Source organism: Podarcis tiliguerta (genome assembly GCF_965153285.1).
Source record: "Podarcis tiliguerta genome assembly, chromosome: 2".
NCBI classification, from domain to species: Eukaryota; Metazoa; Chordata; class Lepidosauria; order Squamata; family Lacertidae; genus Podarcis; species Podarcis tiliguerta.
This window is the reverse complement of record NC_139535.1, coordinates 55140236-55165277: the sequence shown is the minus strand read 5'-3', so window position 1 is coordinate 55165277 and position 25042 is coordinate 55140236. Positions and strand designations below refer to the sequence as shown.

The 25042-nt window shown below is 44.5% G+C and overlaps 1 protein-coding gene across 7 annotated transcripts in view; it reads left to right on the top strand.

Annotated features, from left to right (window-relative positions):
• Positions 1-24512, top strand: part of BRD8 (bromodomain containing 8) — a 30263-nt gene extending 5751 nt beyond the window's left edge. For 2 of the 7 annotated variants that reach the window (XM_083422176.1, XM_083422174.1), the window contains exons 8-28: positions 6-142; positions 496-711; positions 2451-2595; positions 4504-4713; positions 5162-5442; positions 5815-6249; positions 6939-7032; positions 7155-7201; positions 8395-8600; positions 8980-9072; positions 10342-10410; positions 10677-10854; positions 11152-11256; positions 12508-12552; positions 17350-17649; positions 18040-18513; positions 18866-19008; positions 20220-20309; positions 21422-21490; positions 22970-23200; positions 24067-24512. In XM_083422176.1, the coding sequence (XP_083278302.1) occupies positions 6-142; positions 496-711; positions 2451-2595; positions 4504-4713; positions 5162-5442; positions 5815-6249; positions 6939-7032; positions 7155-7201; positions 8395-8600; positions 8980-9072; positions 10342-10410; positions 10677-10854; positions 11152-11256; positions 12508-12552; positions 17350-17649; positions 18040-18513; positions 18866-19008; positions 20220-20309; positions 21422-21490; positions 22970-23200; positions 24067-24073 (3575 nt within the window). In that variant the 3' untranslated portion in view covers positions 24074-24512. The remainder of the gene's footprint in view (positions 1-5; positions 143-495; positions 712-2450; positions 2596-4503; positions 4714-5161; positions 5443-5814; positions 6250-6938; positions 7033-7154; positions 7202-8394; positions 8601-8979; positions 9073-10341; positions 10411-10676; positions 10855-11151; positions 11257-12507; positions 12553-17349; positions 17650-18039; positions 18514-18865; positions 19009-20219; positions 20310-21421; positions 21491-22969; positions 23201-24066) is intronic. The other 5 variants (XM_083422178.1, XM_083422179.1, XM_083422175.1 and 2 more) reach the window with 3 other exon arrangements.
• Positions 24513-25042: the final 530 nt, after the last annotated feature.

Below are 25042 nucleotides of genomic sequence, written 5' to 3'. Positions count from 1 at the left end.
TCCAGCTCGTCAGGCAGTTAAGAACACATCACGAAGACCTCCAGGAATTATGGTCCGTTCTCCTGCAGGCTCAACCTCGCCAGGAGCAGACTACAGTCTGGGTGACTTATCTCAACCCACGTTGGAAGAGGCTAGTCCAGGGGTAAGGATATGGCAAGAATGAGAAACCATTGAGACCCTATAGGTCTCTCTGCAGTTTTCCCAGACTTCTTGCCCCGCCTTTTTTTCTTTTATAATGTTGATAGCTTGCATGCAACCTTTTCCAGAGAACAAAGCCTGCTTTGTGCTGTGTGGCAAAAGGTTGAAATGCACTTTGGTGGTAACTGCTAGTGTAGGTCTGAAAAGGTGGAGGTACACAAAGGGCTGAGGGGAGCAAGAGTGATGGAGGAGGTGCTTGGGGTATGCCTGGTCATTGGCCCCGGTGGGAGGGGTGACTGGGACTTGTCAGGATGATGAGGATGTGGCATTGAACAGTGTGGTTTTTCTCTTTCTCAGGTAACTCCAGGGACATTGCCCAGCACCCCAGTTGCCTCCTTCATTGGGATCCCTGACACCCCTATGGGCTCCACCTCCCTGGATGCCCCCATGACCCCAGTCACAGATGATTCAGCCCAGAAAAAGATGCTAGGACAGAAAGCAACTCCGCCTCCTTCTCCTCTGCTTTCAGAGCTGCTGAAGAAGGGCAGCCTCCTGCCCACAAGCCCCAGGCTGGTATGGAGTTCCCTGCTTACATATGCAATAGTCCTGGTGAATCTCTGTGACTGACTTTCACTGGAAAGGGCAAAAGGCCCAAGCATTTTTCAAAGGGGGAAGCTTAGATAGGCCTTAAATGCCACATGTTAATTTTGGCTGCTATATAGCAAATTTTCCAAGCTCCACAAAGCACTACGCATGCAGCATCTTAGTCATTTATATGATAACCCTATATGGCAGGCCAGTATTATTATCTGCATGTTACAGCTGTGGGGAAGAGTGACTGTCCTAAGTGAGTTCATAACACTAAGATGACATTTGAACTGGGAATTTTTAGTTCATGAGTAAACAGGGTTGAAGACCATACACAGCGGTATTAAGGAAATGCAGTTGCAGATTGGTTGGGATTTTTATTGCTTTTTTTAAAAAATTGTTCTAAATGGAGATTGGTTGTTTCTTTAAAAAAATATTTATTATACTTAATATGTTGTTCTAACACGGGGCTCCCAGTGATTTCTCATCCAAGGGATTTGATCAGAACCACAATGGTTAGCCTCCAGTGCTTCAACATTAACTGCTTCCTGATCACTCACTGGACTTATTTTTAGTGTGGTTTGTTTAATAATTTAGTCCTAAATATGTTGTAAATCACCTCAAAGTATGGGAGAGGTGGGATAAAAATATTTTAAGCAAACATTGAGCCTACAAAAGAGGAGAAGGAGGCAATCAAGCTGCATACAGTGAAATTAAAACTGTGTGTGTGTACGTACACACACACACAGAGAGAGAGAAACTATTTTATGTAACAGAAATTGTATACCATTTACCAGAACAAAAAAGACTTTTAGATGGTTTACAACATCTTATGACAAACTAGGCATGATTTAGTTCAATAACTTTAGGAAACCTCACACAATCACACAATAATTTGTATTTTTGCATTGCAATTCCATGCACCCAGGTAAGTGTGTATGGGATGGCAGCCATAATGTATTTTGTTTTGCTCTCTTAATATATTTAGAGCTTGTTCACTGCCTGCATGTGGCGGGAGCCCCAAAGAGCAGGGGTGTGTGAAGAAACTGTAGCCCTCCACATGTTGGACTCCAACCCACATCAGCCCCAGACACATGGCCACTTGTGTTTGGGCTGATGGGAATTCTAGTCCAATAATCCCCAGAGGGCCACAGCATTCCCATCTGTCCCATAAAGTCTATCTTCTTTCACCATTGGTGAGTGTCCATGGGCAGGTGGAATGGACACTGTGTGGAATGGGAGGATTTGCAGCCATATGGGGATCCCTTCATATGAGTAAGGTCATCTGGGCTGTGTGTGACCATCTATGCAATGTAATCTTTGCTTCATATACACCTTGGTTATTTTTTCCTTCTCTCCTGTGACTTTTTAGTACATAGTGTTTCACTTTGTGTTTTTAGCATTGATTATATTGGGGAGGTGGGCTTGGAAAAAAATCAAGACTCTGTACAGAGTGTTATTTCTTTGGATGAGAATGAGGGAGTTTTTTTGTTTTGGATTTTCCTTGCCTCTGTACTTGATTGACTTTATTTACTTGATTGACTTTATCCATGTTGCTGGCTCCTTGCTTAAATGCTACACGGGAGCAGCCGGAGCACCTTGACGGAGCCAGCTGCAAGAACCTGAATTAGTTTTATTGGTAGTTCAGGCAAGACCTCGTTGTATGTGGATAGCAGTGGGAGAGTCTGTGTATTGGTTTTTAGTATGTGAATATCCTTTGGCAGGTGGGTGAGAGCGACATGACAGTAGTTTCTGGTCACACAAGCAGCTCTGGTCTCCTCCTGGAAGTGGGAGGGGTTCTTCCCGGGCTGCACGGTGGAGAAATACAGTCAGCTTCAACTACTGTTCCTGCATCTCCTGCTGCTTCAGGTAGGCCTATTCTGCTATTGTTGTGTTTTTCTCTCTTCTGCATTAGTATCCTAGAGTTGGAAGGGGCTTCAGAAGATATCCACTGCTACAGTGTGTAATTTTTGGTCTACCATTTGTGTTGAGAACAGCAGGGGATGTCCTGTTTCAAATAATGTGAATAAATCAAGAACATATTCTATGAAAGCTGAGACCTTGGAAGACCAAATATGTAATTTGCATGGCAAAGCCTTTCGTCAAAGCTTTGCTTGTATGTGTCGGGGCTTTGTGTGATGTTTGATCATGTTACTTTGTGTTATGAATGTTATTGCCTTGATTCTCTTCCTTAAATCACTTTGTTCGCTTACTTCCCCTTAATCTCATGTTTAGCTTAATGTTCCTTTCCACTTCCTCCATTCTTTTGGTATGTTTGTTCTTGGTATGAGCTTTCGTGTGCATAGTATCCGAAGAAGTGTGCATGTACACGAAAGCTCATACCAAGAACAAACTTAGTTGGTCTTTAAGGTGCTACTGGAAGGATTTTTTTAATGCACTTTTGTATGTATTTAACTGATAGCTTGAGACTTTTATCTGAGCCATAGTGTGTCCTTTTCCCCTGCTCCCCCTTTCCTCCCTCCTTCCCTACCTCTCTCCTGCCCTCATTGTTAAGCACCTAATGGTAGGCTGGTGGTGGGGAACCTAATTAGGTCTGCTAGACCTCAGCAGTTAGCCCACTAGGTTGAGATCTATAGGTATAGGGTTGTATACAGATTTCATAAATAATATTTCCCCCTTGTTTTGACATCTTATGGCATCAAGTGCAGGAAAGTTCAAGCAGGAAAAGTTTAATCATAATAATAATAAGAGGAGAAAAAGTGTGAATATATTCCTGAATCTTCTGTTGGAGCCGGCGTTTGAAGTTTGTCATGTAATGTCCTATGACATCAGCTAATTAACCCAAGGAGGCTCAGCCACTTTTGGATCCAGCTCTCCAGTGTGATCCAATTTCTCACCCCTTGTAGATGCAAAAGGATAATACAAACATAAAGATTGGTGCCAAGTGCAGCACAAAGTACCCTGAGAATTTCAACTTTTAAAAAAAGTAGTTTTCTGGCCCATTTTAAAACAATGTTAAAAGTGTGATTCCTGAGGAAAATGCAGGTGTTGGGGAAGCGATGTATTCTATATTGGTTGCAGAATTCACCTTCTCTTGGTCCAAATATTTCCAGAGCACTGTTAACATGGTGCATATACAGACTTGGCTTCAGAGTTCTGCATCAGACTTTGTCTGCTCCAGCCCTGCTACATGACATAAGATCTTGATTGATGCCGAATTGCCTTCCTAGCTTGGTCCTCCTTTTTTTAAAAAGATCATTCTCACAATGATAAACCTTATAAGGAAAAAAATGTGGGCTCCAAGTCTGCTAAACACTCCGGATTCAGCAGACGACTTGTGTTGAGCTTCCATGAAAGGCCTTTTATACTTTACTAGCTCCCATGGCTCCAGAATCCTGCTCACTCCCTTCTTTCCCTATCCGATTTCATCTATACCAAAATATTGTGAATTCTGCACACCTTTAAATACTGAAAATTGAATTTAGGTTTTGCAGCTAAAGGGAAAGCTATGAAAACCTCCTATGATTTGTTCAGTGTACGAAAACGTGGTTTTTTGCCCCAGATTAGGATTTCTTCTAGTGGTATAAAATGCTGCCTTTCCTCTTTTAAAAGCACACATTGATCCTTGCTTGTATATGCTCCTGAGCCCTGCTAAGTGACTCCCAGGACAGCTCTCTGTGATCCGTTTTGTGACTTGTGTCGGCGTGTGCAACCCTGGTGGGCATGAGCTGGTCAAGAGCCCAAGGATTGCTTGCTCTGTAGTATTCTGTAGCTTCTTGGCTAATGTGCTTTCCCCCTTCTTCACACTTTTGTTAGGTGCTCCTACACTTTCCCGCCTTTTAGAAGCTGGTCCAGCGCAATTCACCACATCGCTTGCTTCCTTTTCTGCTGTTGCCAGTGAACCTCCAGGCAAACTCCTGCCTCCCCCTGTAGAGTCCGTGTCTCAGGCAACTCTAGTCATGGTGCCCACGCTACAAGCACCAGCTGCCGTGCCACCCGCTGCAACTCCCGAAAGTGTAGCGACAGGTGCGTCCTTGCACTCGTATGCCCGTCCATACCTTCCATACCTTGCAGAAGACTTTCCCTCTTAGATTCAGTAGAAGGTCTATGTGGATGTGGGCTGTGGGTGTCTCTAAAATCTGTAGCCGGGTGGTTGATTTTGGGATTCATTGTGCCAGAGGCCCAAGGTTGTTGAGAAGAGTCCCCCTTGTGTTTCAGGCAGGGTGCAGGAACTGATAAAGGAAAGATGATCGGGGGTGAAGTTAGCGAGCGAGCGGGATAGAGCTAGACTCTGATGCTAAGTGATGGCTCCTGCTCTGACTCTTATCATTTGGGAGGGTGGGGAAAATAGGGGCCATCAGCCTGCATGTGCCTTTATTTGGGGCTGTAGAATGTATTTGGTTTTCTTGATCTGACCCATGCTGCTGGTTGCTGCAGCTGCCAGGCTTTCACTTGACTTGTCACTCTTGTCCAGTGAGTCAGCCCAACACCTGTGTTTCCATGGAGGCAGTGCCTGATCCTCACACTGTGACAGTGTCAATGGACAGCAGTGAGATTTCCATGATCATTGATTCCATCAAGAAAGATTGCCTGGGCTCTGGGGCATCTGGTGCTGTAGGGACTTCCAAAGACCACAGCATTGATGGGAAGGAAGACCTAGATCTGGCTGAGAAGATGGACATTGCAGTTTCCTACACGGGGGAAGAACTGGACTTTGAGACTGTTGGGGACATCATAGCTATCATTGAAGACAAGGTAAAATTATCTAGAGGCTTGGTCATGCCTCTCACATGAAATCATATCACATGAAATCATAGTTAAAATAAATTTCATTTGTTTTAAACAAGGGTTAAACCTTGCTGGGTTCAGGTGACACTACAAGGTATACCCTGGCTCAGCACAACTGGAGAGTCATGAGGCATCCACAATTTTAGCAGCATGTAGTCGCATGCTGCTCATTCATATTGTTTAAGTTACTGTTTTAATGCAACATGTGAACTAGACCTCTACTCTCCCCTTGTGTTTGGCACCCTAGCCTGTTGAATAGATGGGATAGTGCAAGGACTTTCTTTACATCTCCATTGTTCTTATGGCCTCTGATTGTTGCCTGTATCTCTGTTGGTAAAGGTGGACGACCATTCTGAAGTCCTGGATGTAGCAGCAGTAGAGGCTTTCTGTGATGAGATTGAGGATCCTCAGTCACTGACTGACCCCTGGGAGCACCCACTCCAACGAGAGCACCCAATCCAACAGGAGCACGAGAAGCAGAGTCAGATCCCCCCAATGGCTGTGACTGTAAAGCAGGAGAGACCAGACTGTGAGGAATCAGAGACTAAGGGGATCAGAGATCTGATGAGCATTGGGGATCTGGGAACAGAAATAAAGACGGAACCTTCTGAGCAGGGACAGATTCATCTGAGCCCCGAGGAAGCTTCTGCACTAGCAACCAGAACAAGTGAAGCCCCTGAAGATGAAGAGACACGGGCTGCTGGTCTGGAGTGCTCTGAAATGGAGATGGAATCCTCAAAGGTTGAAATGGATCATGGCACAGTGAAGACAGAGGTAAATCGATGAAGAGGCTTCTTGGATATAACATGAATGGGGAATCGGTTGATAGATGAGGTATGGGAGGAGAGAGAGAGCCCCTAGCTTGAAGCTGTTTTTCAGACTTATGCTTAGTGCACAGTAACAAGCAAATTTGTTTGTTAGCCAAACTGACTTGACAAACAAACTGTAGTCACTCTCTGAAATCTGTGCTTGGGTATTCTTAGATTTACCCCAAATAAAAATCTGGCCTGTATAGATTATGCAAATTGCTGAAATTGGGGCAGGGGTTATGGGTATTCTTGTTTTGCTAGCCAGAAGGGAGTGGCAGTGAGTACTGAATCCCCGTCCCCAGTCCCTCGGGAATGTTCTTCAACTATCCCTGTCACTTGGAAGACATTACCCAGCAAGTATATTGTGCAGTCACCCTTTCTTTATCATTGAAATCTGGATTCACAGTCAGCTGAGCACTTCATTCTCCATTTCTTTGCACTTGTGGGGCTATAGTATACACACAGTTTTGGCCATATGTTAGATCCTTGGGGAGCCACTTGCTCGGGTATGCAGAGCTTTGCTGTGGATGCAGCTGTTTTGTTGTTCAATTGCTGTCTGCCTTTAGAGTCCTGGTGGTATAAAATAGGACTTAATGCTGAGTTGTGTAGGAAGCTGGTCCTGTTGCTCATGTTAGGCCATTCTTTTCTTTCTAGCTTCCCCCTGATGATGATACTTCCTCCCCACATGCTCCAAGTGCAAGTGAAGATTCCTCACAAGCAGATCTTCACCACAAATATGAGCTTTCAGGTAACCTGACTGGCTTGCTGGGGAAGGGGGAACTGGTTGTGACACTGCTAGGGAGGGAGGCTTGTATCTGACTGCCTGAAATTATTGGAGTTAATTTTTTTTCCACTTTTCCCCCCTTCCAGAATCAATGAAGGAAGAAGCCCAAGCTCTCTTTGAGAACCAACTGAAGGTATTTTATTTACCCTCGGATTTCTTGACTTACATGCAGAATGAAAGTTGTAGTCAGCTATTTGCATCTGAGGCCATAGGTGGAGAATGCCAGAATTAATTTAGAGTGTGATCCCAATATATACCAGGTTCTCAAAAATTACAGATGAAAAGGAAAAGTTGAGTTAATCTTTCTGCAGGCAGAGATCCGGGCCTCCCTTGTGGCTATGCTATTGTGTGTTAATATTTATTCCTATCCTGTTTTTTCTGGCCAAAGACCCTCAAAAGAATGAACAAAGTATTGTGTAACAAAATGCAATATAATTAATATCTGGCAGCAGGCTGCACTGGGTGGGGGGAAGTAGTGGTGCAGGGATTCAGGGCCGCTACCAACTCTGCTGAGAAGCTAGGCTGCTTCCTTCAGCTCACTTAGCAGCAGCCATTAACATCCAACAGTGGGGGAGGAGGAATGCAGGGCCATATCATCTGAGCAGCTGAGAGACCAGCAATTCTGGCACCTGTTCGTGAAGATTTCCACTCCAGCTGCCCACTGGAAGAATTTGAAATGAAGAATTTATACTTGAGTTTGTTTTTTCTTCCTCCCACCCAGTCTGTTTCCCTTTTGTGTTGTGTACCTCTAAATTGTAAGCCTGTGGGCAGGCTCTCTTTGGGGAGGTTGGGGTAGGGAGAGTCCTGTTGTAAAAGTGGAAATAATTGTGCTAATAGGATGAGGTACCATCCTTCGTCTTAAGCATGTCAAAACCTGGCAACAATACCATCCATAGATTTTAAGATGCTGGCATAAAATTACAGAAATCAAGGGGAAGGTAGCAGAAGCTGAAAACCTCAATTGTTGAAAAAGTCTTGATGGAGAAGAGTGGGCTTTGCCATCCTTCAAAAGTAGGAGAGGGAGGAAAAAACACCTGGCTTTTGATAGAGGTGCCACTTCTGTGAAGGCCCTGTGACTTGGGGTGGGGGAAGTGGGACAGGGTCCCTTCTGTAAATCTCAGCAAGCAGATAGACTCATGTGGGGAAGTTAGTTGAAAGGCATTCTCCCTAATCATGCCTCCCTAGTATGCTAGGAGCAGATGTTTGTTCATATAGCTTTTCCTTTTCCTCTGCTGTCTTCTTTGGCAGCTGGTGCAGATGCTGTTATTGGCAGCTGCACCTTAGTTGTGCTACTTGATTTGCTGGAATCTTAATCTTGTATCTAAGGGTGAAGAGGATGAGGAGGATGGTGCCAGTGAGGCTGCCAGTCTGGAAGAGCCCAAAGAGGAAGATCAGGGTGAGGGATACCTCTCTGAAATGGACAATGAGCCCCCTGTGAGTGAGAGTGATGATGGCTTCAGTATCCATAATGCGCCTTTGCAGTCTCACACTTTGGCTGATTCCATTCCCAGCAGCCCCGCCTCCTCACAGTTGTGAGTATTGGTGAACCTACTACTACTCACTAGATAGCCCAGAACATGCAACTAGCCTGCTGAAAGTTGAGACTAACTTTGTCCCTTTGTACAGTGGTATGTAGTGTGAATTAGCTGAGACCCATGCAATGTTATAGTCACCTTCTTCTTCTTCTTCTTGTACTACTTCTTGGCTGTATGGAGGAAGCCTCAAGGTTAGACTTTTGCTTGCTAGGAGACCAGCAAACATTTCTTTTTTTCTTTTTTGTTAACTTAGATAAATTTGAAGTAGGAGGGGATGGATGTTGGAGATCGTGGTTAGTTGCTAGGCCATAATCTGTCTGCTTTGCTTTAGGAGCCTTTGGGTGTCCTTTTCTAATAGATGCCTTTTCCTCTTCAGCTCTGTTTGCAGTGAGGATCAGGAGGCTATTCAGGCCCAGAAGATCTGGAAAAAGGCTATTATGTTAGTTTGGAGAGCAGCAGCCAATCACAGGTAAATCAACTTGAATCCAGTGTCCAAGTATGTAGAACAGGAATGGGGAACCTTTTTGCACTCCCCCTTTTTCAGCTACTGATTGCAGAGGCTTAAAATGGGAGCAGGAGGAGACTCAGAAACCCTTTTCCAAGTCTCTCTGCAGTTCCCATTCAAGCCTCCAAGATCGGGGACTTAAAAAGGGTGGAGATAGACTTGCAGAAGGCCTTAAAACAGCACCCACGTTCCTGTTTGAGTCACTGGAGCCACAAATGGGAGTGCAGGACCTATACTAAAGTCTTTGAAGTAACTTGGGATTAAACTGCTGCCTTGACTGCATGGACTAGTTCCCTGCTGGGAATGCGTAGCCAATGCAGGATTAGACCCTGTCCTCCCACTCATCAACTGATGTCAGCTGATGGGTGTGTGGGTGGCCATGGTTTGGGAGAAATGGCCTGGCAGTTCCCTACCCCCGATGTAGGAAGAGGAGAGACTGCTGTATGTGTCTGTTATACTAACATTCGTTCTAGAAGAGGCATTTCCTTGTGTGAGAGAGAAAGGGGAATGCCTCTTCTTAATAGGGTGTTTGCCATCTGCAGTCCTTAGAAGTACTTGCACTTAATTTTTAAAAAATCTGCCTGATTAATTGGGCATCTTTTTAGTTGATTAATTGCTTAGATTAATATATTTTAAAACTTTTAACCAATTAAATGTTGCAACTCTAGGCATTTCCATGTGAGCCTTTAGTACAAAACCTGGCAAACGCCATGAAATTTTGAAAAACTAAGCTGTCAAATTGAAACATAAACTCTCAGAACATGCCAGGTACTGATGGCTATGGGAGCAAACTGAAAAGGTATTGAGTGATCTTACCACATGGGCATCTGCAGCAGAATTCTGGTAGCCTATCTTCTATGTTCAGCGGGTGTCATATCTTTGTGTGGTGCAATTCACAGTTCATCCATCTGCCTGCATATCTGCTACTGCTCTATGTGCATATTTCTCAAGTCCCAACTACACTTTGCCAGTTTGATGGAACTGGTACAAAAATATGCATATATAACACTGGTATGTAGTTTCCTCTTTGTGTATCTCCAGTCATAGAAGGTGGATTTTCAGGTGTAGAATTCTCTTGGCTATAGCATATTGAGCAAATGAGTGGAGAGAATGTTGAGAAACAGTTCTGTACTTCTGCATATGGAAGTTGTGTTACTTCCACTGACCTTGTATGTACTCAGACTTTCAGTAGCTAGTCCTGTGTTACTCTCTTACACATTTTTTGTTGCACAGGTATGCCAATGTCTTCTTGCAGCCCGTGACCGATGATATAGCTCCAGGTTACCACAGTATTGTACAGAGGTGAGTCACCAGTTTTTGAATTAGTGTTGATGCCATCTGTCACAGATCTGTCCTGGGCGTTAGTCAGCCTGCAGATTTCAGACACTGCCAGCATTTACCTGGGACAGTCTCTTCAATCTAGCATTAATAAAGTTGATCAGGTACAATGATCAGATTCTTGGCAGAAGTGGGGAGAACAGCTAGTTTAGTTCTTTTTAAATATATTTTTAGATTGTATTAATAAATTTAATTCCTTTGGTAACGTTTGTCTGGTGTTTTATTGACAGGCCAATGGATTTATCAACCATTAAGAAGAATATTGAGAATGGGCTAATCCGGACCACAGCAGAGTTCCAACGTGATATCATGCTGATGTTCCAAAATGCTGTCATGTACAACAGCTCTGACCATGATGTATACCACATGGCTGTGGAAATGCAGCGAGATGTCTTGGAGCAGATTCAGGTAAAGCCACAGTCGGAAGTTTTCAGTGGGGCACTGTTCCTATCCGGATGTTGTATGGGAAGCACTGAGTACACTAGGGAAGATCTTTATTGTCTCATTAGCTTTTAAGATCCTCTTGGAGGTTAAACCTGGTGTCTGACCATCCCTGCATGATTTACCATTCCTACGATCAATCAAAAGGAATGCAGGCTTAGAAACAAACCAGTAAATTGAAGTTACCTCCATTGTTTCTGTAGCAAGCCACTAAACTTGCATTCATGTTGAGAACCTTAATAGCTATTATGTGGTTTCTTGCAGCAATTTCTAGCCACACAGTTGATCATGCAGACGTCTGAGTCTGGGATCAGTGCAAAAAGTCTGCGTGGACGAGATTCCACTCGGAAACAAGATGCTTCAGAGAAGGTGGGGGCTAACAAGAACCTTTGATTTGTTTGGGGGAAGTTGTTTCAGCCATTTGATAGATGCATCCATTTGAGGGGAGTAGAGAAGCTTTGGAATCCTTCATTTAGAAGTCTCTTTCGGAATAGAAGTGGGCTTACCCTTTCGGTTTAATTAGTAACAAAGATGGCTGTGGCAGCCCCTCTCCCTTGCCCCCATATCCTGCATTTTTCAATATCTAGTACACTGAAAAATTAATTTGTCCTTGAAGTTGAGGATTGCTACCAGATGAGGAGGGCTGGCATTTCAGTGTGTGAAGAGCAGCTCTATTCTGTTACCTGAGTGGTGGGTTAGAGACAGAGAAGTCACTTGAAGTCAGGAGCCCAATCGAGACATGCTTTTTTGGTTTAGACCAGGGGTTCTCAAACTTTCTACCCCCAGCACCAATTTGAGATGATTGAACGTTATTGAGGTGAACCAGTCAGAAGGTAGTGGCAGAGGGAGGAAGAGCTTGCCATAATTGGCTAGCAAATTGCTGTCCTTGTTCCATAGCTCACCTTTCCTCAAGCTAAGTGCAAACATTAGTCTGCAAGTATTGTGGCTGCTTTCCCATGTTAAGCCAGATTCACATATTCTAAGTGGAGAAGTCTTTTTCTTTTATATTTTTCCCTTTCCACCTGCACCTGCATTTTAAAGCAGTATTACCCATCTCTTCTTATTCTCCTTTCACACTCAACTTGTACTTACTTCCCCACCCACCAACCAACTCAAACTGCCTGTTTCATTCCTCTTCTCTGGTCCTTTTACATTCACTTTTTCCTATAATAGCTTTCCTTTCTTAGACCCTTCTTTTTTGTTCCCAGTTTGTTTATTTTCTTATTAGTATCAATAACAACAACAACAACACATATTAATATTTTATCTTACTTTCTAACTTTCTTCAGCACCTCTTCTGTCCCTTTTCCCTGAGAGGAGGGAGGCCTTCTTTACCTCCTCCCCACCTGAACTTTCCTGCGTTATGATTAGAATTTGCTGGTGCTGTCTTTGGTCCAGCCAAAAGGCTACAGTCCAGTTAGGAGGCAGGGAGGCAAGTGAGGAAGCACAGGGGAGGCTGTGGCCCTGAGGATGCTGGAAAGTGGCCCAAGGCCCTCTGGTGGGTCCCAGACCATGGTTTGAGAAACAGTGGTTTAGACTGCCACGTTGTCTTGTCTTCCTGTGTGTAGATGTGTATATTTCCATCAAATTCATTTGCTACTTCTGTTTGTCTTTTAACAGGACAGTGTCCCCATGGGCTCCCCTGCCTTCCTCCTTTCTCTCTTTGTAAGTACTTAATGATTACGCTTTCAGCAGCACAATAACAATATGGGGACATTGTCTGCATGATGAGGGGCTTTCTAAAATTACAATCAGACTATGGTATGTCTGGGTTGCTGAAACATAAGAAATGTCTCTACCCCCTTTTGCTTCAGTGTATTGTTTCGTGATTGGATGTCTGGGGGGAAAGTGGGGGACTTTTTGTTATTTCTGGCTGCAGGCTGCTCACTTCCTTTCATTTCTTCAGTCTGTCTCCTTCCATTCTGGCTTTGGGTAGATCACAAGATTCTACATTTAAAAAGGCAACTCTTGCTTAGAGAGTAAAGTTACGCACTAAAGTCCACATTGTAGAGTAATATCCTTGGCTTGTGGCTCTTCCCTTGTTTTCTCTGCATCCCTATGTTGGATTTAATTATTCACATCTAAAGCTTGGTTCCTGCCTTCATAGCTCACAGGACTCTCAGAGCAGCTTTCTGTAAGACATAACGCAACAATAAAATTGTGAAATTATTCTGAGAATTGCAGAGGAAAAGATCCCCAGGAGGGGTTGTCTCAATAACATCTTCCCCTGCTGTAAAGAGAAATCTAGTTACATATGAGCTGCTGTTTCATACATACTTCTTGCAACAGTTTGTGTTGAAGCCGCCTCCAAACTATGGGATAGTTCTAGACAGTGTGCATTGCAAGAAGACTAAAATACAGTGTTTTGTTTCCATGGATGCAGCCATGGTCCTATAGTAAGAAAGCTGCTGTTCTGCCCAAAGATGTGTTTTGGCAGGTTCATCCTCCACCCAAGGGAATGCGGGTAGGGATTGTTTTCTAATGCCTATTTATTAAAGACAGAGAAGCATGAGGAAAGGCAGCCAGATGGAGTGGGCAGCAGATGGAAGTGATCTCTCTAGCTTCCGTACATTCACAGAGAGCCGCTGTGAGGACATGCTAGGGAGATAGTGGCAGGGTCACCCACCTGGAAGAGAACTTCTGTAAAGAGCAGCAGTTGATCAGGTATGTTAGCCGGCATCCTTTCTGCCCACTGAAAGAAATGACTTGCCACTTTTCACATGGGGCAAATACATCATCACATATGCCAATGCCAAAAGTCCATTTCCCCCTTTCCCCTTTTGAGTTCACATGTAAACTCTGTAGCTGGTTTCATAAGGTAGTCCTCTGTGTTTTAGGAGGGCAAGTGGCACTGCCTGTCTGTGCAGTCAGTCTTTCCTGGCAACACAGATGGCACCCAGCAGTCTTTCCTTTTGTCACAGTCTTGCTAATAACAGTGCCTTCCCTTCTCTTTGCATTTTGATTAGGATGGGGGAACCAGAGGGCGGCGCTGTGCCATTGAAGCAGATATGAAGATGAAGAAATGATGCTGAAGATAGGAAACAGCCCAGTCTTTGGTGTCTGGACCCAGGAAGCAAAATGAGAACCTTCCTGATCCTGAGGATAAAATGGCTATGGACAGGGAAGGGCTGACCTGTCAATAATAAAGAATATCTATCATCCTGGAATGTGTAACCAGGGTAATCTCAGAAACAAGAGAGCAGCCCCACTGCCTGTTGTAGGGCAGCAGTATTGGGGTCCTATTAGTGTCCTCATATTAGCTAGCAACTGGTGGCTAGTACGTACTGTAATGTGAAGTGTACATATTTTTTGTATTTGTGGAGTGTAAATGTGTATAATAAACTGTAGTAGAGAATCCTGTAGAGCAAGGTGTGCTGGCTGCATTGATTTATTTACATTACCACCCTCTCTAAGAAAAACTTGTTTGTAAAGACCTACACATACTGTGAATCAATGTTTTGACTACATAGTCCAGAATGACAAATCCATCAGCTAGATCAGACCTGCCAAGCAATTTCAAACAGGTCTGCTAGCTCCCATCTTCCTCCCCGTCATAAAGAGAAGTCTCTCCTCCCAGCCCAGGTGCTGAAAAAATAGTTGCCTCTGCTCTTTGGAGATCAATTGCTGAAGAGCAAAAGGAAACAATTGGATTTTCCTTTCTGGAGGAGTTTGAGCTAGTCTATCAAGCCCAGTTCTGTGATAGATGAGTTTCTACCTGTCTCTGGGTGCAGGATAGTCACATCAATGTTGGCCATGGCCCTCTGCTGGCATGTGGTAGTCCATTACTGTCTCTTCATTGGCAGAGGTGTGCTATGTGTGCCCAGACACACCGTAAGGTTTCAAAACATGAGGTCACAGCAAGGAGGAGAGAGCACAGAGCAGCAGCCTGGCTGCCTCAGGTGACACAACCCACAGGGAAGCGGCTATGGGGGGAGAGACTAAGGCAGAAGTGGGGAGGAGGGAAGCAGACAGAGAGACAGAATAAAAAGCCTAGAAAGGACCTGCAGTTTCCTTCTTACTGTTGCTGGAGCTAAGTATCCCACCATTGCTTACAGATGCAGGCAGAAGCTGCAGCCTTTTTCTTTTGCCTGTGTCTGTTTCATGGCTCTGTTTCCCTCCAGGCACCACTTGCCACCTTCCTAGGACAGGAAGATGATGAAACTACCGTATAATCTGTTTTGGTCAATTTGGTTTAACTCATCTGTTTAAAGGTCATGACATTTTGTTATCACGGCAGCAAAAAATTGTTATTTTTTGTTTAGTTGTTAATTTAAAAAGTTACATTTTAGTTGCTTCAGTTTATCAAACAATGTCCTTTATGATTATGTATTCAATAAGTATTCATCCTTGGAAAAAATTCAAAAACCCTGCATACACACCCTCATTAAATGTGCTGCGCACAGCTATGCTCATTGGTAGTGACTTTGCAAGGCAGGGATGGGGAGCCTGTGGCTTTCCAGATGATGTTGAACTTCAACTCCTGTCAGCTCTGATTATTGGTCATACTGACTGCAGTTGATAGAAGTTGGAGTCTAACAACAGGATCTCCATGCCTGATCCAATATCATGGATAGGTTTCCCTTCCCAGCCCTGCTACTTAAGAACTCTTTCTCCCTTGCCCACTTTTCAAACTGGAGACGCCAAAGACTTGATACTATGATTGTTTAGGTCTTATAGGGGCAGCCAGCTGGTGTGCAGAGGCCTTCATTGTGGTTCATACCTTCTGGGAGCAACATGTCATTGTTGGCTGCAGCCAGAGACAAACGTGCTCAGAGAAATGGATGTGATTTTTCACCTTTGTACAGTAGGCGACATTACAACTGTGTGGATGTTTCTATACACCTACAGTACACCTGTCCTCCATACAAGCAAGCAAGACACATTTTAACCCAGCAAAAGCAGTCAAGGAGGGCACAGGAAAATAATATAATATTTTATTTATATCACGACAGTCTGGGCGGCTTCCAACACATAATAAACGTTAATAATAACAATCTGATCCAATATAAAAAAATCACTTCTTTAAAATAGACAACTTATATCAAACAAAGCAACAATCAACAATCAAGATCTAATAATACACAGTAAAATTAAACAACGGCAAATAACTAAACAGTTCACACGTACCACAATAAAGAATTTACCAATCTATAATCAATAAAAATAACAGCAAATCACAATGCATGAAAACCATAAAACATACAAAACCGTGTAAAAGGATCAAATTGAAAAACACAAATTATAAAACTACACCTACACATATATCCCTGAAATCATCTCTTCCCAACTGCTGCTGTTCTCAAAGTCACAGTCTGGGAAAGGCTGGGTGGGGCAGATGGGAACAGCAATGCCTGAGTAGGAACAGAAAACACATGAGGGATGTGGGCTGAGGAGGGGAAGTGGCTGGGGGAGAGTCCTGAGAGTTGGATAGAGAGCCCTGGGGACCCACCTAGGGCTCCTCAACCTCAGCTTCTCCACCACTTTTTCGACCATGAGATCTCAGCAAACGCTTCAATGTGTTCCTCCAAAACATATGTCTACTAAAATTTATATTGTCACCAATGAGAGTAAAATAAGAAACCGTCATAATGTTTTAAGACATCCTCAGGTTTTGTCAGCAAAAACGACTTACTGGTTTTCTCCATCCTGAAGACTCTTTCAGGGATAATCAAAAGAATAACTGGATAATCACCAGTTAAGTGATCCCAGCATAAGCAATACAGTTTCCCCAGGGTGGTGTTAACGGAAGGCTTTCATGACTTTCACCTGCAGCATCTTTATCTCCTTTAAACCTAGATAAAATTTTGAGATCTTGACTTCTAGACACACTGGGTTGTAATAAGGCAGTGGCTTCCAACTCTTTTGCAAAATTGTGCTATCAACGGATTATAGTTCTTAGAAAGGATCTGCCTTTTCTATTCGCCTTGCATTGAGAGAAATCCACCTCTCCTCCTTTACCTATTATGCAGGAACATTGGAAGCTGCCTTGTACCATTCTAGACAATTCGCCCACCTAGATCAGTACAGTCTGCGTTGATTGGCAGTGGCTCTTAAGGGTTTCAGGCAAAGGACATTCCTACCTGTACTTGGAGATAGCAGGGTTTGATCCTGGTCCCTTCTGCAGGCAAAGCAGGTGCTCTGCCATTGAGCCACTTCTGGGTTGCCCTGTTCCCAATCCCCACTGCTAGCAAAGCTGGTTATATAACCCAAGGCTTCAGCAACCCACTCCTGGCTTACCATTTGGATTGCTGTGGGACTTGGCAGATGTGCAGGGCCACATAGACAATTAGAAGCTAGGGATAATTTTTGGTTAAAGTCACAGCTGAGAGCATTACCACAATAGATTGTGTATTTCAGGGTTTGAACTTGGCTCCTTTACTACCTGCTCAACACCTGATCTGATCTGAAGCTAGCACGTGAGCGAGTGACAAACCCTCTTCCCATCTCATGTACCTCTTGTAGATGGGTCACGTGTGGACCTGGCTGGAGTCCAAAGAAGAATTCTTCACGGAGTCAGAGAAGAGCAGCAGCTGCCAGTCTCCCCAGGGCTCCACAGGCTCTAGCTCAGATCTTGACCTGGAACTAGGCTGCTGGAGAAAGGGGGAAGAAACTGCTGAGGAGGAGGTCGAGGAGAGCAGCAGCCAAGAGGAGGAGAGTCAGCTGGGAACGAGTGGTCCTCTGGCATGGGAAGGTGCCGGCAGAGGGGACCAAGAAGAGGCTGGGAGGTACAAGCAGGATGCTATCTTGAGGTTCCTGTCAGAGGTATGGCTGCTGATGGGTGCAGTTGAGGAAAAGGCGGAGGTGGTGGTGGGTGACCTTGTCAATTAGAGGGGACTGCTGAAAAAATAGTGCTCCCAGCCAACGTGGCAGACTGGCCATTTCTGTATGCAGTTGGGTAGAGATAGAGGTTCAGGATAAATGTGTTGACAAGGGTTGGTGCCTGCCCTCTAATTCAAAAGTGGAAGGGTGTCTTTGCCCAGATGCACTTCTATTCACATGCCCATGGAGTGTTATTCTGTGTTTTGGCTGCGTCTCTATCCTATGCCCGTTAGGACAAAAGATGTGTTGAATGGACAGATCTGTATATAGTTCTGTGATGTCACTAATTCTGTAATGATCTTAAGCTGTTTAGCCTGTCACCCTCTCTTCCAGGTAACACATTTGATGGAGCCCCTTTGCATTGGCAGCACATACCTGGCCCAGGGTCCACAGGCACTTTGCAGTGCTGGGGAGCTGCCTGGAAGGGGATTGCTGGATCATGAAGGAGACATAAAGGGATCTGTGACCCACCAAGAGGAGGAAGTGGCTAAAGGAAGTCAGCTTCAGGTTCTGAAAAAGAGAGCTACTTCCCAGGGAAGGGGAAAGTTGGCATTTCAAGTCTCAGAAGAGTTGCCAGTTATGAACTGGGAAGCAGAAGGAATGGAAGAGCAACAGCATCTGTGTGAGGAGTCAGGAGACTCTCAGATTCAAGATGACAATCCTGATGGGGATTTGGAAAAGAAGATGCTGCATAGCCTTGTGGAAAGTGCAGGAGAAACAGATGAAGATGACTACTCATTAGAGCTTACAAATGATACTTCCTTCAGTTGGAGAACGCTGAAGGATGGGGTGCCACAAAACGTAGAGGTAAGTGGTGAAACTCTCACAAGCCGAGTTTTAGGTCTCTGTCTCTGTGCCTCATCTCCCCATTTTGGGATAGAGGTCATATTCTTTGGAAAGGAGAAGCACAGTGAGGTGAAAGTTGATAAGCACCAAGGGAAAGATGAAACCTGTGAGCTAGCCATGATTGTTGGTGGGAAGGGGGAAAGTGAGAACAAGTTGCTTGGGAGGGCTTAGCTGCGTTTTCAGGTGGGGTGGAGAAAAGATGGATCCACCCAGTTAGAATCCTTGTATCTTCCATCGTGGGCATCTGACCCTGAGTTTGATATTCCATTTGTTACTTTGCCAATTCAGCTCATGCCTATTTTGTGTTCACCAGGAAGTGGCTGCGGAACGCGCTGAAGAACAAGCTGAAGACTGGAAAGATTGTGACTTCCACCTGAGTTACAGCAACGATGACTCCAGTCCCTATGGAACACCCTTGATGAGCTCTCCTACCACAAGCACAGCTTCTTTGCCTTTGTGAGTAATGGTGGCACAAAGCTCAGAAATGGCATCATGCCTACTCTTCAGGCTTAGTACTTTAAGGGTAGCCAGTCATCTCTCCATGCACTCCTGCACAGGCCTACTCAGAAGTAAACCCCACTGAGTTATGGGGGCCTGGCTCCCAGCTAAGCTTATACCGTATTTTTCGCTCTATAAGACGCACCAGACCACAAGACGCACCTAGTTTTTGGAGGAGGAAAACAAGGAAAAAAATATTCTGAATCTCAGAAGCCAGAACAGCAAGAGGGATCGCTGAGCAGTGAAAGCAGCAATACCTCTTGCTGTTCTGGCTTCTGTGATAGCTGCGCAGCCTGCATTCGCTCCATAAAACGCACACACATTTCCCCTTACTTTTTAGGAGGGAAAAAGTGAGTCTTATAGAGCAAAAAATACGGTATATAGGGTTGCAGCCTAAAGCTCCCTCTAGAGGAGGCGCGGGGAACTCTTTGTTAGGAAATAACTGGGGAATACTAGTTAATCCAGATATTCCATGTGGGGGGGAAACTACAAAAGAAAACAAAAAACGGCTGACTCCCTGAATTTAAAAAACATGGGGCTGACTCACTCTGTAGTCAAAAGGGCCCCCAGCAGAGTTTAAAACTAAAATATATGCAGTGTTTGCAAAGCGTGGCAAATATAGGTTGTTAGACCTTTAAATGTCCCAGTATTAAGCACTGGGTACTAATTGCGTTCCCCTGTCTCTACCACTCTCAGAGTTAATAGAGCACAAACCTTCATAAGTTTAAATGCTTTACTTATATTAAGTAAAGGTCACACTCATGCATCAATCAATGCTACAGAAAAAACAATACAGGTAAAAACTTATTGAGTACAAAATACGAAAAGGGTACCTTCAAGCATGGAATTTGGACAGGGAGCGCCAGCCTCATGTGTCTGGTCAGCTGCATGGTTCAAAAAGAAGAGGGAGAGAGGAGCAGGGAACAAACAAGACTTCCCTCCTCCTTGAAGGTGAGGGGGTGTATCTGAGCTGTGCCTTCTCTAGAAATTTACAGTTCTGTGTTCCTTAACCCCTTCATTTACTAACTTTCATTGGTAAGTTGTACAAATTTCTTTTTCCATCGGGGGCTAACAAACCTTAGCTGCATCACTGGTCCAATAACACATTTCATCCCACCAATTTCTTTTTCCTGATGGGAATAAATCTGTTCCGTTTCTTATCTGTATAGGATGCGGCTGAGCCAAGATGACCCTCTCCAGCAGCATTTGCTTTTCAAAAAAACTTTGTTGTCCATCTGGAAGATGGTGGCTGGCCACAGGTGTGTTATTAAGGTTTATGGAGGCGAAGAGGACTAAGGCTGCATCCACAGTAGCACATCTTCATGGCTGCTTGATACTAACCATTCAAGAGCTAGTGCAGGTCACACAGCATCTTGCGATTTGTCTGTGTCTGCATGCCACTTCCTGTGAGGGTCCTCTCCTCCCCCCAATTTAAGAGATGCATCACCCTGAGATTATCACCCTGGGGGTTTTTTTGGCAAGCAGCATCAAATTTATTAAGGTGTATTTGGGTAAACAGGAGCGACTGCCTGTATCTGGTGGTTATTAAGAGAGTGAACCATGTGTGTAAGGTGAGGGGTGGGTGGATTGAAATTTAAGAGGAGGAAATATATAAATAGAGGAAATGTGCCAAAATTTAGTACTGATACAGTGAGAGTAAACCTAAGACTTTAAAGCCTGCATGGAAAGACCAGAGTTGGATACCGAGGGAGTCAAAGCTCGAACAGAAGAATGTTGTGGATCAAGCTCAGAGAGAACTGGTGAAAATATGGGGGAAGACACTGGGATCCCAGGACCGAAGCCCGGAGGAAATGGAGTGTCCTATATGTATTGGGGTTAGGAATGTAGGAAGCCATCTTATACCAAATCAGACCATTTGTCCCTCTAGCTTAGCATTGTCTACTCTGACTGGCAGCTATCCTCCAGGTTTCAGACTAGGGACATTTTCAGTTTTGTCTGGAGACTGAACTGCAATCATTTGCAACCAAAGCAGATGTTCTTCCATTGAGCTACAGCCCTTCCCCGTAATTAGAATTGGAAGATGGAACAACAGCTGAATGTGTCCCTTTTTCTCAGCCCATCCTGGCCTGATTCTCTTGGTCCGACATTATGCATACACAGCATTCAGAGCTGCCCCCTGTACAGCACAAACCTGTGCATGGTTCTACCCTGAGCATTTCACCCTTCCTTTCTACTTATTATATTGTGATTTCTTAGCTGATTGACTTCCATCTGCCAATCCCTGTCATCCCCACCAGTCATTCTGAGATACAGAAAAGGGTGTGGCATGAAGTCCGGTGGTGAGTCAAGGGGTTGTGTAATGCACATGGGGAAGCCTATTTAGCTCTCTTCATCTCTGTCTCCCCCTTAGATACAGCGGCCCCTTTCTGAAGCCCGTTTCCGAGAAGCAGGCTCCTGGTTACAAAGATGTGGTGAAAAGGTCAGCTGAGAAAGTGGAGGGAGAGCTGGTACGGAGAATAAGGCTGTGGAGTGGCTACAAGTCACAACAACTGCCATGGTTGCAGTTCCAGCCGAATTGTCCAGTGCCAGAGTCTATGATAATGTTACGGGATCAGTTTCAGCTTATGCAGTCAAGTTGATATGGATAAGATGCTGGTGGCAATACGTCTGCCCACATGCCCTCTTCATCTCTGTCCCTCCTAGCTTCTTAAATCTACCAGAGGGGGTTTGATTCCTTGGGTCCAAGGCGTGGAGAACATTTTATTGTGTGATGGGGTGGTTCCAGCTGCCTTGAAAGAGATGGTGGTGTGAACACTCTTCAAGAAACTGGCTCTGGGCCCTTCAGACTGGAATAACTACCATCCAGTTGCAGCTACCAATTTCTTGGTGGTGGAGAGAGTAGTGGCAGGGCAGCTGCAAGCATTCTTGGACGACACAGAGCATTTAAACCCATTCCAATCTGGATTCAGGCTTGGCTATGGGACCGAGTCATCCTTGGCCACCTTTACAGTGAGCAGGGCAAGGGTAATGCAGCTTTATTCCTGCTTTTCTGCCTCTCAGCTGCGTTTGATACCATTGTGCATGTAGCCTCTTGGACTGGCTCCATGGAATGAGAAACGGGGGGTTCCAGTCCTACCTGCATTGAGAGAGTACTTTTTGGCCCCTTTGGTGGTTAAATTATGGGATGCTGCCAGGCACTATTTTATCCCCTATGCCATTGAATACCTATATGAAGCTGTTGGGAAGCAGTCATTAGGCATTTTGGAGCCAGATGCCATCAGTATACTTATGACACTCAGCTCTATTTCTCCATAACCTCTGGATCAGGAGAAGCCTGCCTGGATGCAATGGTGGGATTGATGAGGTTCATGAGTCAGTCTCCCATTCCCTCCCCTTACCCACCCAATAATTATTATTGATTGAAAAGCAGTGAGGTAGAGGATGGGATTGGGATTGGGACTTTAGTACTGGGGTAGATTCCCTTAACATGAATCACTCCCCCAGAGGCTATTATTTAGATGAGAAAAGACAGTCGCCTGTATTGTACCCATCTTCCTACCTACCCACTCTGTAGATAATAGCAGCTTCAGTGTGTGATTTATGTATTAAGAAGCAGTATGGGTATGTGAAGGGTTAAACCCACCCCCAGAATCATCACAGACCTGATCCAAATTGAGGGAAGGGGCTGATTTCAACCAAAGAAAAGTATGTTTGAAGATTAAATCCACGGTACAACACAAGCCAGTAACTGCCACCATCCACTGATGGAGGAACAGAAATTCTTACTCTAAGGATTGGATATTTCCTCTGAGAGCTATCTAGGCTACCAAGTTAAAATTCTGCCAGTTTCCAATCTATAACCACCCAAATCCTTCTCCGAGAGACAATGTATTTTTTTTCTTAAGAAGTTGGCCAAAATGACAGACAATTGCAACTCGCTTCTCCCTCCTTTCTGAAGGCCAGCTGATCTTTCCTCCATAAAGAGAAGCCTCTCCAAGGGCCGCATTCAGAATATGGTGCAGTTCCAGCGGGATCTCATGCTGATGTTCCAGAATGCCATCATGTACAATAACTCCAACCACCATATACATCGCATTGCTCTGGAGATGCAACGAGAAGTCCTGGAGCAGCTTCAGATGCTGGGCGAGGCACTCCTGTGCTCGGAAGAAATGCAGGGCTTTGTGAGAAGGTGAGAGGATTGTGTTCAAAGGGGAACAACCACATCAGCCTCCCCTTTGCCATGTTCCCATACCTGTAGGGAACAAATGAGTAGAAATCCAACCATTCACAGGATGTATGGCATCTCTGCTTGTGTCTCCCAAACATGAGTGCTATTCATCTCAAGGTGAAAGCCTCTTCCTTAGATTTCCCAATAATGAGTAGAATTTTCTGCCAACCTGCAAGGCGTAAAGGTAAAGGTAAAGGAGACCCCTGACCATTAGTTCCAGTCGTGACCAACTCTGGGGTTGCGGCGCTCATCTCGTTTTATTGGCCAAGGGAGCCAGCATACAGCATGTGGCCAGCATGACTAAGCTGCTTCTGGCAAACCAGAGCAGCACATGGAAACACCATTTACCTTCCCACTGGAATGGTACCTATTTATCTACTGGCACTTTTGATGTGCTTTCGAACTGCTAGGTTGGCAGAAGTTGGGACTGAGCAACAGGAGCTCACCCTGTCACAGGGATTCGAACCGCCGACCTTCTGATCGGCAAGTCCTAGGCTCTGTGTTTTAACCCACAGCGCCACCCGCGTCCCTTCTATATGCAAGGCATATAGATGATTAAAAATTCACTTGGCTCCCTAAGCAGGAACATAGGAAACTGCCTTATATCAAGTCAGACCATTGGTCTGTCTAGCTTAGCATTGTCTATGCTAGGCCCTCCAAGATGTCAGACGGGTCTCCCAGCCCTGCCTGGAGATGCCAGGGATTGAACCTGGTACTTTCTGTGGCCCTTCATAATGAGGTTTATGTAGGCATAGATACAGGCTATTCTGGAACATGATAAATCCTTAGGGAACTGAGAGATTTACTGTCTTTCTTTCAATTTATAGATGTTGAGGAGCCAGAAGAATCAGGCTAGTCCAGGGCCGAGAAGCTGGATTTCAACCTTGCTACCTTCAGTCTGGCTCTACGGAAAAGTTGTTGAGATAACCACAGTTCAGCAGTCTGATGCCCCTCCACTTCCCTTAGAGCTTTTGTTATCTATTATATGTCCCAAAGTATTAGTCATAACAGGTTTATATGTATTTGAGAAGTCAGTTTTTAGACTACAGATACCATGTTTTTTTCTGTTGTTTATTCCTGGAACCGTGCTGTCTTGTCCTCACCCAGGAATCTCAGTTGAAGTTTAGTGGATGAAGAAGAAAGTTAAAGAACCTACAAGCCATAGCACAGGCAAGACTTGTTGTCCCCCAAAGCTAAGCCCCGTTTTTGGTAGCAGGCACCAACAAGGGGCTGTAGAACGTACATTTCCAGAAAATAAATGTTATGTTGTGTATTACCGTTCCAGAACAGTTCTGTTCTAGATTTCGAAGGATTTTTTAAAAATCTGTGTTGGCTTCCTTTTTAGAAAATTCTAAAACTGAAAGAGCATGCAGTTATCTGCAAACATTATTTTGGAGGCAAAAAAACCCCCAAAACCCTACATGATGCCACTGTTAGTACCCAAGCAAGGTAGCTTTGTTGGTTTCAACACTGGCACAGATTAATTCTGTTCATGCCTCCCTAACAGAACACTACTCTCTGAAGTTGCATCCATTGTACTCACCTTTACCAGTTACCAAGTAGTTATCACTAGGCTTGGCCTAATTTGGGAAGGGCATAAAGGATATTGGGAGTTCTCCACCAATAATGATAAATTATTTGTGAATGCCTGATATAAAAGGAGAGGAGTAGATAATGACCACGAGGAAAGAAAAGGGGAAAACAAATACCACAGCACGCTTCGCTTCAATTATACCTGTAAAAACAGGATCACCTTTATGACAAGTCCAGATATAATGACAGCGGCTTTGCAAAGTACCAGGA